Source organism: Schistocerca cancellata, chromosome 4, assembly GCF_023864275.1.
Source record: "Schistocerca cancellata isolate TAMUIC-IGC-003103 chromosome 4, iqSchCanc2.1, whole genome shotgun sequence".
Taxonomy (NCBI): Eukaryota; Metazoa; Arthropoda; class Insecta; order Orthoptera; family Acrididae; genus Schistocerca; species Schistocerca cancellata.
The window spans coordinates 656,911,928-656,925,512 of record NC_064629.1 but is presented as its reverse complement, the minus strand read 5'-3'; the positions used below and the strand labels follow the sequence as shown (position 1 = coordinate 656,925,512).

The window sequence follows — 13,585 nt, the reverse complement described above, 5'->3', positions numbered from 1 at the left end:
TCACGGACATCAGTCAAATTTTCAGGTTCAAAAACAAGATGATTAATCAAAAAGTGAATGTTAAGGTTCATCAAACAGTCCAACTTCTTGAAATTTTCCTGTGTTTTAGCTGCAAGATAAATATAATATCGGTCTTTTTTGATGCCTGAAACCTCTCCATGAACCTTTCAAGTCATTCTTGATTCAGAATTCAAACTGAGCATCATTTTTCAAATGTCAGGTCCAATAACGACTTCGGATTATTGGGAGAACTTTAGGAAAGAGTGGCTCATCTGTAAAGAAGACTAGGACACTAGTGCGACGCACTGTTGAGTACTGTTCGAGTGTTTTGGATCAGCACCAGGTCGGACTAAAGGAAGACATCAAAGTAATTCAGAGGCGGGCTGCAGTTTGTTACCGGTAGGTTCAAACAACACCCAAATACTACGGAGATGCTTCGGGAACTGCAGTGGGAATCACTGGAAGTAAGACGATGTTCCTTTCGAGGAGCATAGAAAATTTAGAGAACCGGCAGAGCGATTCTACTGCCACCAACGTAGATTTCGCGTATGGATCATGAAGTTAAGACCAGAGAGATTAGGGCTCGTATGGAGGCATATAGACACTTGTTACTCTGTTTTCGAGTGGAGCAGGAAAGGAAATGACTAGCAGTGGTACTGTGTACCCTCCACCACGCACCATACAGTGGCTTGCGGATATGTGTGTACATGTAGCTGTAGATGTAGATTGAGGGAACTCACACGGCAAAATGGTAAATCACGGACGTCCTACGTCCTCATATGTTACCTCTCACGTGAAAGTATCATGGTTCCAATTTTCGTCAGGACAGTACTCGTTCACACGTGGCACGTGTCTCTACGAACTGTCTGCGAGACGTTGAGGTACTCCCTTGGCCAGCAAGATACCCAGATCGGACTCCCACAGCACATGTGTGGGACAAGCTCGGACGTTAACTCCATCGTAGTGCCAGTGTCCTGGATATCAAGCACCAGTTACAGCAGTTGTGGGCCATCTTGCCACAGTAGAAAATGTAACAGCTTTGTGAGAGCTTCCCAACAGAATTAGTCCATGTATCCAGGCCGGAACAGTAGCAACGTCATAGTGGTATGTGGGTTCATACTGCAAAGTTTTTTATAAATCTGACTCAATCTACCAATCACTTAGGTAACATCACATACTTCCTCAAGCAGTAAACTTCTTCTGCTTCAGGGTGCTTCACTTTCTTTGTCGGGCAGTGTATATTATTTTCCTAGCAAGAGGACTTCTTATTCCGTTTTCTATACATATTCCATAGAATTACAACAAGAGAGAGATCGAGATAGAGACAGAGAGAGAGACAGAGACAGAGTGAGAGAAAGAGAGGATTGGAAGGGGATGTCAGTATGGTTCCTTTGGAGTGAACATGGCAGATATCTTTCCCCGATGCCAGTTTGTGTCGCGCCTCCAGTGACGTCGGACGTTAAACCTGTATCTTCCTTTTTCTTTTGAACAGAAGTATGCGAGAATAAAATTTAACCAAAGCTCATCATAGGAGTCATCTACGTAGCTTTCTACGTTTTCAAAACCCTTATACAACGTTGTAGCTCATACGCATGCTCCTCCCTGTGGTGAATTAAAGCCACGAGACAACCACAACACGCAGCAGCAAGCCATTTCACAAACAGCGAGACATTCAAAATTAAGTATCTCTTTGGTGCATGACTAATAATAAGCAGCGCATCGGGAAAACATTAAATTATACATGATGCATGTGAAAACAAACACACTTTGGGAACAATCGTCCACTTGCAGATTTATGAACTCCGTAGCTGGTGCGCGATCCCCATTTAAAAGGCAAGTCTCTCAACTCCAATAGGAATCCGGTGTTCCAATTGTATTATTTTAGAAGCCTTACGTACCACTATGACCAGGATGTTTAAAGCATTTGGCTGTGTTCCTCTTAGTGAGCCCACTATCGGACTTTAAAAATGTATATGAGGTTCCTCAACAGTATGGATGAAACGATATGCAGAATTACAGTCGGGACATTTGGCGAAAGCATTACCTGGATAGTTCTCAGATTCACATTCTTGAGCTGCAAAATCAAATGAAGGGCTTATTTCAATAGTGGTACAAGTCCATTCTTGTTCATTCTGAGATACAGAGTCGTATAGTTAAATGAGCGCTGAAAAATCTGCAGTTGAGATACCAGAAATGATTAAGTATATATACTTGAATATTTCTGGTATCTCAACTACAGATTTTTCAGAGCTCATTTACCTTTAGGACTCTATATCACAGAATGAACAAAAATGGACTTGTATCACTATTGAAATAAGCCCTTCAAGTGCCACCTTAAACATATTCTTGAATTGAGCAACATATGCAGGAGTATTCTACCCACCCGCTCACCAGGAATATTTAAACATAAGCTGATACATTATGAATAATTGAATGCATTTTCATTACGAAAATTCTATTTCCTAAGTTAGTGAGAAGTCACTGGAGAGAGTCCTTATGGAGTCAGTTATACTTCATGCATATAGTTGATATTGACAGAATACGTATACATCCAAAACCTGTACCTATGTTGTTGTGTATGGCGGAATGATCATGCATTCAGTACCTTTACCCGCAAATGAATCATTTACTATTGTTGTGTCCTTGAGAGCACCCCAGGAATCACAAAGTTGTATAAGCTTTTCGTTATTTGCGACGTTGCCATTAACAGCTTTCACGAAAAAGGATTTTAAATGGTCTTTTGACATTTTCTCTCCACTCATTGGAAGTCCAACGTCTATTGTACGAGTATAACTATGAGTCATATGTCTGCAGACTGAACCAAGGCAACTGTTGCTTTTTTCCCTTTTTTATATAGTGTCGCACCAGAAGTTAGTTCAGTTCATAATTAAATCCACGTTGATCAGTGTTCCGAGTACAGTGTGGCTGTATCTGGAACCTTGCAGTTTTCTGGCTTACTCCTTCAACAAAACGAGTCCGAAACTGGCGAATATCTTGGTCATCTCTAGCTGTCATGAAAGTAGTGATATGTATAAGGCACGTTCTGTATTCTTCATTGAGAAGTGCTACGACAGCTGCAGAACATTTGAACTTTATGTTCCCACTATCTATTGCTTTTCGCATTGCTCAATATTTCAGATACCAGTAATGGCCACATTTTCCTTCATTCCTTGCTATGTCAGATTGGGATACAATGCGTTGTTTTAATTTCCGTTCTTTGTTAGCTTTGTTTTCTTGAAACAGATGTTCGTTACATATTTTTTCCCACGTAGTCATATATTACTTTGATGTTCGATATGCTTTTTATAGATGGATGTGTCTTCAATAACGAACTTTACATGGAGGTATATGATAATCATCATAAATACGTTCAAGACGTTCTTCCTAAAATCTGGTTAAAATACTAACAGTACTGGATTTCTTTTCTAGTGAAGGTTCATAGTCACAAGAACTGATAGCTTCTCTTCGAGGAGTACTCTTTCCGCCACTGCCAATAGCACACAATCTTTAACACTATTAATCGCGTTGTCGTCCATAAACACATTTTCTTCACCGCCTAGCCTATCCAATGTATCTTCAGTTGAGCAGTCAAATGAATATTCATGTTACTGAATAATCAGATCCACAAAATACATTGCGGAGGTGTGATCATACTGTCCTACAACGTCTCCTGTTGGCTAACGCCTTCTTACGAGTAACTTGGATGAAACATATTTAATACGTTTCCAACATTAACGGTTTCGTTCATATTTGCTGCATATGTATGACAATACTAACACACGTATTCTAAACGCGTCAACTACTTGCTGAGGTAACCGTCTGTGCAGGCGTGTTGCCCCCCAATCTCCAACATCTCCCGCCTCTTCAAAGACTGCAAGCGGTGTTGTGTACAAACAAAGAGCAACACAATCACAATCTGTCGCAAGCATGGTTAGCTATGTAAGATGCCTCTGAATACAAATGTTTGAAAACAAATTCCTGTTCGAACCGAGTGGCGTCCTTTGCTAGAAGAGAGTGTGCGACATTTAGAACAACCCGCCTGGGGATTTGTAAATCTTTCGCGACCATTTAGCTGAATCCTTGCACGACAGTTAATTTGCTGACAAACGTGTTTGTCACGCATTACTTTTGTGAACGTTTCATTACACTCGATATTCTTCAGTTATGTGAAATTATGTTCAGCCATGTTTCTTCAATTATATCGACTAAACGTTATATCGAAGGACAGTCATAAAAACGAAATCTACCTGACACGACTAACTTTGCAGGCTGAGTTTCTATGTGAACAACAGCCACGAATAGTTCTTTGTGTTCTCCGAAGAGAACCAATTTTCTTGTTCTTCTGCCACTCAAGGGTTAGGTCTAGGGCCAGTTCCGGTCTCACCATCTCATCCTCTGTCTTCCCACAGTTCTCTTGCCTCATGGTTTATAATCAGTTGCTAGTTTAGGAATGCTTTGTGGTGACATAAGGATTACACGTTCCCTCCATTTTCCTTTATACTGGATTGCCTTTTGAAGCCTTTCTCAGATCTTAGAAATTCCATTTCTGATGTTTCTAGTTGCCGTAAATCTTTATTTTTCGGTGTCCAACTTTCTGCCCCAAAGTAAAGTAGGAATTGCCACGACATTTCAGTTGTGTCTCTTTTCTTGTTTTAGCCTTCATTGTTCTTCTTATTGTCCCACATATATGCTAGTAAGTGTTAATTTTTTTCTGTACATCCATATCTTGATCACACGATATGACACTTCCTAAATACTTGAAATGGGCTACTTGTTCTAGCGGTTTATTATTGAGGAATATTTTGGTCATACTGGGTAAATATCTAAAAGGCCGCTGTTTTCGTTTTATTTATGGATATAGTCAGATTGTAACTTGCACTTATCTCGTTTAGTTTATGTAATGCTATTTGTGATTTATCTTCGCTATTTTGTATGAAAACATGATCATCCGCGAGTAATTAGTTTATGTATTTCTCCAAGTATTTATGCCTGATGGTGTTCTATTTTTTATTCATTCCCTGATCGTGTCATCTGTATAGATATTGAATAATGTTGATGACAGGCTGAACCATTATTTTACACCTTGATTTGTATCTCAGGTGTTATGTCTTTAACCGGGTCATTTCTAATTCTGGTGTTCATTTATAGGCTTTTTGTGGTTTGGATAATATGTTTAGAGATTTCTCTTTTTTCGATTATTGCCCATAGTTTGTCTCTGTGAATTCTGTCAAATACTTTTTCATAATCCACAAATGCAGATTAAATTTTCGTCTCTTTTGAATCATCTGTTTCAGTACAAAAACGTCGTCTATGTATGATCTTCACTTTCGGGAACATGCTTGCTCCTTCGTTAAACTTATATCCGAGATATTTCCTAGTCTTTCGTTTATTATTTTGCTATAGATGTTGTAAGAGGTATTGCGGATACTTACACGACTTTTTACAACTATAATTCATTTTGCCACACTTATTATATCTCTGAAACAATCATGTTATCAATATTTAAGGCTTTAATGGCTTTATTTACGTTAAGTACACCGGAGAAAAGAAAGCCACCTAAAGGCGACATCACGCTAATACCGCGTAACACAACGTCTAGCCTCAACTCGGCAAGGGAGAGTCTGCAGGTTTGTTCGGTATGCCGTATCCAGTTCAAGCGATCTTTTTATTAGATGCCAAATTGGAGGAATGTTGTTTGCTACGTTTCATCGTCTGAGCATTGACGTACGAAAGCGGCCTGTACACATGGATATTGTCAGTTTACTTCTTGGAAGACGGGTATGCCAACAGCATACTCGTCATAATATTGTACAAGATACTAGGTCACCAAGACTGTTGAAATAAACATCCTGGTTCATGTTCATGGTAACATGAATGTCTGGGTCCAAATCGTGGTGAGAAAACCAGTCCCAAAACATAACAGAACCACGTCTGGCCTGATCTACCTCCTCCAAACACTACGTGCTGAACACCTCATTGGACTATCAGTGCAGTCGACCACTTGCAACATTTGAAAAACAGCAAAATCCCGACCCGTCGACTACACTACACGGCTCCAGTCAGCTGCTGTCCAGTATTGACTGTCCCACTGAAGATGTGCATATTTGTGGGTCGCTGTGAGTAATGGCCTTTCGTGAGGTACCCAACTCCAAATATCTATCGAATGCAGTTCCCTTCACAATGAACGCTCGGAAGCTGATTCAGATGGACCTACATTCACTGAGAGCGTTTGAAACTGTCTCTGACAAGACGCGACTCTCGTCTCCAGTATTTGTCGGTTAGGATCTTTTACGAGCACTGCTCCTACGCCGTGTTACATGGCTGTGAGTGGTAGACCACTTGTTCTAGAAACGTTGTACAGTCCGCACTGAAACACCAATAAATCAGGCAACTTCATTCACGGTGTTCTCATGGGCTCGTCTGAATGATAGTTCTTTTCTGCGATTCTGTCAAAGTCTCTATTTCGACCCATCTTAATGCGCTGTTTCTCCATAACAGACTAGCGCTTACACACTTCCGTCCGTTGAGAAGGCTAACATAAGCGCCTGGTATAGTGTCTACACTACCGACGACCAAAGTGACCAATGAATTCTTTTAAGGGGGCGGCGAGTATTCTGTCCAGTGAACATTTGTTTCCGGTATCTATGCCTGTGGTCGATTATGTTTTGACTATGAGGAGTGTTCCACCGCGGAACATTTTACAGGCTTCTCCTGCTGGGCTGGTCTGTAATAGGAGTTTAATATACACTGAAGGGAAAAAAATCGCAACACCAAGGAGGAGTTCTGCGACATAAGCTAAAGTTGATAGGCGTGTTTCTACATCTGAAAGGTGATGTCTCCTGAATTTTCGCGCCCGTCGCATAACAGAGACTCCAGTAGCGCAACTACAGGGATGCAAATCAGGTTTGCTTTAAAGACACACTGTAACTGTCCTGAATGCTTTAAGCTGACAAAGACGCCATTATCAACACCTGACTGAGTTTGAACGAGGTCGTGCAATAGTGCTACGAGAAGACGGATGTTCCTTCTGCGATATTGCAGAAAGACTTGGCAGGAATGTGGCCACTGTGCATGACCGCTGGTAACAGTGGTCACGGGAATGTACGTTCGCAAGAAGACCGTGCTTCAGACGGACACGTGTCACAACCGAGAGGGAAGACAATCGTATTCGGCGTATGGTTGTGCCAGCAACAGCAATTTGAGCAGCAGTTGGCACCACAGTGGCACAACGAACTTTACGTCAGACGTCCTATAGCGTGCATGCCACTGACCGCAAAGCACCGCCATTTGCGATTTCAGTGGTGTCAAACGAGAGCTCATTGGAGGGCAGGTTAGAGGTCTGTTGTGTTTCCTGATGAAAGCTGGTTCTGCTTCGGTGCCAGTGACGACCGTGTGTTGGTTGGAAGAAAGCCGGTTGAGGGACTGCAACCAACCTGTCTGCGTGCTAGACACGCTGGACATACACCTCGAGTTATGGTCTGCGGTGAGATTTCGTATGACATCAGGAGCACTCTCGTGGTTATCCCACGCATCCTGACTGCAAATATGTACGTCGGTCTGGTAATTCGACCTGGTGTGCTGCCATTCATGCACAGCATTCCAGAGGGTGTTTTCCAACAGGATAACGCTTTCCCACGTGCAACCATTGTAACCCAACATGCCCTACAGAGTGTCGATATGTTGTATTGGTCTGTTCGATCACCAGATCTGTCTCCAATCGAGCACATATGGAACATTATCGAATGACAACTGCAGCGTTGACCATCGAAGTGCAATAGGCATGGAACTCCATCCCACAAACTGACTTCCGGCACCTGCACGACAAAATGCATGCAGGTTTGAATGTTTGCATGCAACAGTCTGGCGGCTACACCGGTTATTAACGTAACAGCATTTGACATTTGCAATGGCCTATCTCGAGCTTACATTAAACTATGATCCTGCAATGTTAATCACTCAAACATGTTACACAGAAAAACTTATTCCCGAAATTTCATTACTCTACAGGAATTATTTTTTGCTGTTGCGATTTCCTTTTCGTCAGCGTGTTTTCTTATTCCATTTTCAATAATAGCATTCACTTTATGTATACAGCAGTCTTTTCACAAGATTGCAAAAATCCATCCGAAAGGAAGATGGAAATCTGTTACAGGTACAACATGGTCATGTACCTAGGTATATAGATTCTATTCAAATGTTAATATGTTACTATCGGAAAATCTTGTCAATACTGTATTTAAGAGTATATACGTTACGTTATTACTCTGCCATACGCTAAATGGCTCTGAGCACTATGGGACTTAACATCTATGGTCATCAGTCCCCTAGAACTTAGAACTACTTAAACCTAACTAACCTAAGGACAGCACACAACACCCAGCCATCACGAGGCAGAGAAAATCCCTGACCCCGCCGGGAATCGAACCCGGGAACCCGGGCGTGGGAAGCGAGAACGCTACCGCACGACCACGAGATGCGGGCTGCCATACGCTAATAATCAGTAAATTAAATCTAATTAAGAAGATGTATAATGAAAAACCATTTACAAGTTAAAAACATTTTGAAATAGAAACTACTAGCAACTAAGAACACTTTCCATTTTTATGAGAGGGAAAATTTTTAAGACTTTAAAGAAACTCAGTTCATTTGCAAATATCACGTTTTCCGTGGTAGAAGACCTTCCTTTTCAAGGTAAAAGGTGGTGCATGACTGACGAATATGGCTTAATCGTCCATACGCTATGCCAGTAGTTTTAAGAAATATACAAGATTTTACTCACTATAAAACTCTGTAACTGAAGAATTAATAATATCCTCAGATAACTTCGGTATATTATACAGCACTTAAATATGTAGAATTCGTAGTATTTACAAACGCTGCACTAAACACAACCTCATTTCTCAGAACAGGGACAGTAGAAAATGCTGGTAACTGTTTATGGCGGTTTTTGGTGCGCATTACGTAGTGTGATTCTAAAATCAATCACTAGGTAGAAACACCGATCTGGAAACATCACGTGTTCGTAGGTACACTATCCTCCAAGTACAACACTCTCACCTACAATATTTCCAATACAAAAGTTTTATCTCAAGTACAGATAGTGTTGAGGATCAGTGGACAAAGTTCAAAACCATCGTACAATATGCATTACATGAGTATGTGCCAAGCAAGATGGTATGAGATGGAGAGGAGCCACCGTGGTACAACAACCGAGGTAGAAAACTGCTGCGGAAGCAAAGGGAACTTCACAGCAAACATAAACATAGCCAAAGTCTTGCAGACAAAAATGACACGAAGCGAAATGTAGTGTGAGGAGGGCTATGCGTTCAACGAATTCGAAAGTAAAGTTCTATGTACTGACTTGGCAGAAAATCCTAAGAAATTTTGGTCCTATGTCAAAGTGGTAGGTGGATCAAAACAAAATGTCCAGACACTCTGTGACCAAAATGGTACTGAAACCGAAGATGACAGACTAAAGGCCGAAATACTGAATGTTTTTTTCCAAAGCTGTTTCACAGAGGAAGACTGCACTGTAGTTCCTTCTCTAGATTCTCGCACAGATGACAGAATGGTAGATATCGAACTAGATGACAGAGGGATAGAAAAAGAATTAAAATCGCTCAAAAGCGGAAAGGCCGATGGATCCGGTGGGATACCAGTTCGATTTTACACAGAGTACGCGAAGGAACTTGCCCCCCTTCTTGCAGCGGTATACCGTAGGCCTCTAGAAGAGCGTAGCGTTCCCAAAGATTGGAAAAGGGCACAGGTCATCCCCGTTTTCCAGAAGGGATGTCGATCAGTTGCAGAATTTTGGAACACGTATTATGTTCGAGTATAATGACTTTTCTGGAGACTAGAAATCTACTCTGTAGGATTCAGTATTGGTTTCGAAAAAGACGATCGTGTGAAACCCAGCTTGTGCTACTCGTCCACGAGACTCAGAGGGCCATAGACACGGGTTCCCAGGTAGATGCCGTGTTTCTTGACTTCCGCAAGGCTTTCGATACAGTTCCCCACAGTCGTTTAATGAACAAAGTAAGAGCATATGGACGATTAGACAAATTGTGTGATTGGATTGAAGAGTTCCTAGGTAACAGAACGCAGCATGACATTCTCAATGGAGAGAAGTCTTCCGAAGTAATAGTGCCGCAGGGGAGTGTCGTAGGACCGTTGCTATTCACAATATATATAAATGACCTTGTGGATAACATCAGAAGTTCACTGAGGCTTTTTGCGGATGATGCTGTAGTATATCGAGAGGTTATAACAATGGAAAATTTTGCTGAAATGCAGGAGGATCTGCAACGAATTGACGCATGGTGCAGGGAATGGCAATTGAATCTCAATGTAGACAAGTGCAATGTGCTGCGAATACATAGAAAGAAAGATCCTTTATTATTTAGCTACAATATAGCAGGTCAGCAACTGGAAGCAGTTAATTCCACAAATGATCTGGGAGCAGGCATTAGGAGTGATCTAAAATAGAATGACCATATAAAACTAGTCGTCGGTAAAGCAGATGCCAGACTGAGATTCATTGGAAGAATCCTAAGGGAATGCAATCCGAAAACAAAGGAAGTAGGTTACAGTACACGTGTTCGTCCGTTGCTTGAATACTGCTCACCGGTGTGGGATCCGCACCAGATAGGGTTGATAGAAGAGATAGAGAAGATCCAACGGAGAGCAGCGCGCTTCGTTACAGGATCATTTAGTAATCGCGAAAGCGTTACGGGTGTTGTGTGATGTCCTTAGGTTAGTTAGGTTTAAGTAGTTCTAAGTTCTAGGGGACTGATGACCATAGATGTTAAGTCCCATAGTGCTCAGAGCCATTTGAAAGCGTTACGGAGATGATAGATAAAATCCAGTGGAAGACTCTGCAAGAGAGACGCTCAGTAGCTCGGTACAGGCTTTTGTTGAAGTTTCGAGAACATACCTTCACCGAGGAGTCAAGCGGTATATTGCTCCCTCCTACGTATATCTCACGAAGAGACCATGAGGATGAAATCAGAGAGATTAGAGCCCACTCAGTGTAATACCGACAATCTTTCTTTCAACGAACAATAAGAGATTGGAATAGAAGGGAGAACTGATAGAGATACTCAAAGTACCGTCCGCCACACACTGTCAGGTGGCTTGCGGAGTATAGATGTAGATGTAGATTGACATACGTGTTTTCTCCGTCTTTAGTCTACTCGCTGCTGTGGACTCCAACCTTTACTCTGCGAAACTGGAAAGGGAAGGGTGGTTAGGGTTCAACGACCCGATGAAATTATTTGGTCCTTAGCAACAGAATATATCTCTAGCATTGGACGTGTTGTGTTTCGACCTCCCCATTCTAGGGAGTGTTCGAAATGACAATAACATGGATCGTAGTGGGATCGTTGATGCAAAGTTTTTTTTTTTCGTTTAACATACATGGCATGCAAACCGTGTGAGTCGCGGAGGCCAACAGCGTGGCCGTAGCCAGTCACGACAGTTCCCACGAGCCGTTTGTCACGCAAGGTCGCCTGCGCAATAGCGCCTTTCATTTGGCGTTGAATCAAGTTCAACAGCGTATTCGGCGTGACAAGTCAACTACATTGTAAATAAATGAAAACGGGATCCCGAACAATCATAGCTCATAAGCAGTAATTACACACAGAGCGAGAGACGGAGTAAATACTCCAGATTTCGAACCAAGAACAGCTGACAAGACTAGTACGTTAGAAGCAGATACCCTAGGTATAACGAAGTAGCTTAGATCACTTAACAAAGGAAAGACTTCCGTTCCATACAATATACAAGGGATGTTCGGAAAGTAAGTTCCGATCGGCCAGAAAATGGAAACCACTGTGAAAAGCAAAAATGTTTTATTTGCAACAGTTAGCTACACCTTCTGCAAAGTAATCTGCATATTTGCCGCTCCGACTTCGACATTCGTAATAGCGTTGTAGCAACTTTCCAATATTCTCGTCATAGAAGGCAGCCGCCATTGCTTGCCGCCAATTCTCTACAGTGGTCTACAGCTCGCTGTCCGTGCCCAGAACGTTGTCTTCACAGCCACTGATTCATGTGAGGAGAGATGAAACTCAGAGGGAGCCAATTACGGGCTGTATTGTGGGTGATCAAACATTTCCCATCGAAAACGCTGCAGGAGCATCTTCATTGCCCCTGCAGAATGCGGCTGAGAATTGTTTTGAAAGGTGATACGCATGACAGTTGTTATGTGGGCTGCATAGCTACGGGGTAAATTTCTCACAGGGGCCTCGTGCTTGGCGGGAGACACAATTTTCTAGGCATCTTTACGCGCTCACAGTGCGCTCACGCCTTAAAAGAGCGACGTGACGCGATCGACGGGCGTATTAGAGACACTGTCCAACACGTCCACGCAAAGCTTCATCTGGTTTTCACAGTGGTTTCCATTTCGCGACCGATTGGAACTTACTTTCCGGATAGCCCTAGTAGTAATTAGGTTCCTTTAAGAGTATACTGATACAACAGACTTATTCTTAGCAGTCATACACAACCGCTCGCTCGACGAAAGATCCGTACCTAAAGACTGGAATGCTGCACAGTACACCAGTACTTAAGAAAGGAAGGAGGAGTACGCTCAGACACACTGTACCGTGACATTTTCACGTGGAAATGGCCGACGAGAACAAGGCGCGTGCGCTTGAGCGTACTAATTCCCATCATGCCCCGCGGCCAACCGAGGAGTTTCAACCTCCTAACACAAACCATTCAGAAGTTATAACGATTTTATTTCATATGGTTCAATAATTGTTACCCTGTACCTACCTATACAATGTACAGTGGTTTCTGGAGCAAACATATGAATGTATAACAGCAGCTTATATTTTCTTCGTTTCAAGAAACACACAGTGTATTACAAAGAAGGGCCACATAGCAATGTAATGTTCGTGAGAGTGATTACATTCCGAAATGCTGCCCAACAGTTTCATTAAAATTTTGCCTTCACGCACACAGTGTGAAAATATATCTTTCTAGTGTACTTTTGGGCACATGTAGCCATCGTTGAACATGCACTTTATTTTTGTTATAGAGGCTATTTTACACGCTGTGTATTACCTATCAAATTCACAAGCATTTTCTCTTTATCTGGTTGCAGACATGATGAGCGTAGCTGCTGCATTTCCGACCCACAGAAAGTGGAAGTGCAGGCGGTTGTTGTCAACTGCCAAGAGTTGAAAAGTCTCAACAATGTATATGAACCAACTACAGTACAAGTGGAAACGGCGCCTGCGTTACCTCAGGTATTTGTCCATACCACAGCATATAAAGTCAAACAATTCATTATTTTTAGTAATCTATGAACAGTTTGTTCAGTTTATTTATTAATTGTGTATTACTTTACTAATGTTTCTGAAAGCAGTCTAGTTACTTAACACATGTTTTAATGTTTGAAATCTGCAAAATATTCCCATGGTTATGAAGTAATATAGAACGGGGTAAGGCGTTTCTCTGTATTGACATCCAGTTGTTTAGTATACAAAAAGGTACGGCCAAACTTTCAGGAAACATCCCTCACACACAAATTAAGAAAATATGTTATGTGGACATGTGTCCGGAAACGCTTAATTTCCAT

At 41.9% G+C, this 13,585-nt stretch overlaps 1 protein-coding gene across 1 annotated transcript in view; it reads left to right on the top strand.

The window, feature by feature from the left end:
• Positions 1-13,585, top strand: part of LOC126184466 (facilitated trehalose transporter Tret1-2 homolog) — a 315,517-nt gene that overhangs the window by 136,355 nt on the left and 165,577 nt on the right. The window contains exon 2 of the mRNA XM_049926857.1: positions 13,109-13,253. Within this exon, the coding sequence (XP_049782814.1) occupies positions 13,109-13,253 (145 nt within the window). The remainder of the gene's footprint in view (positions 1-13,108; positions 13,254-13,585) is intronic.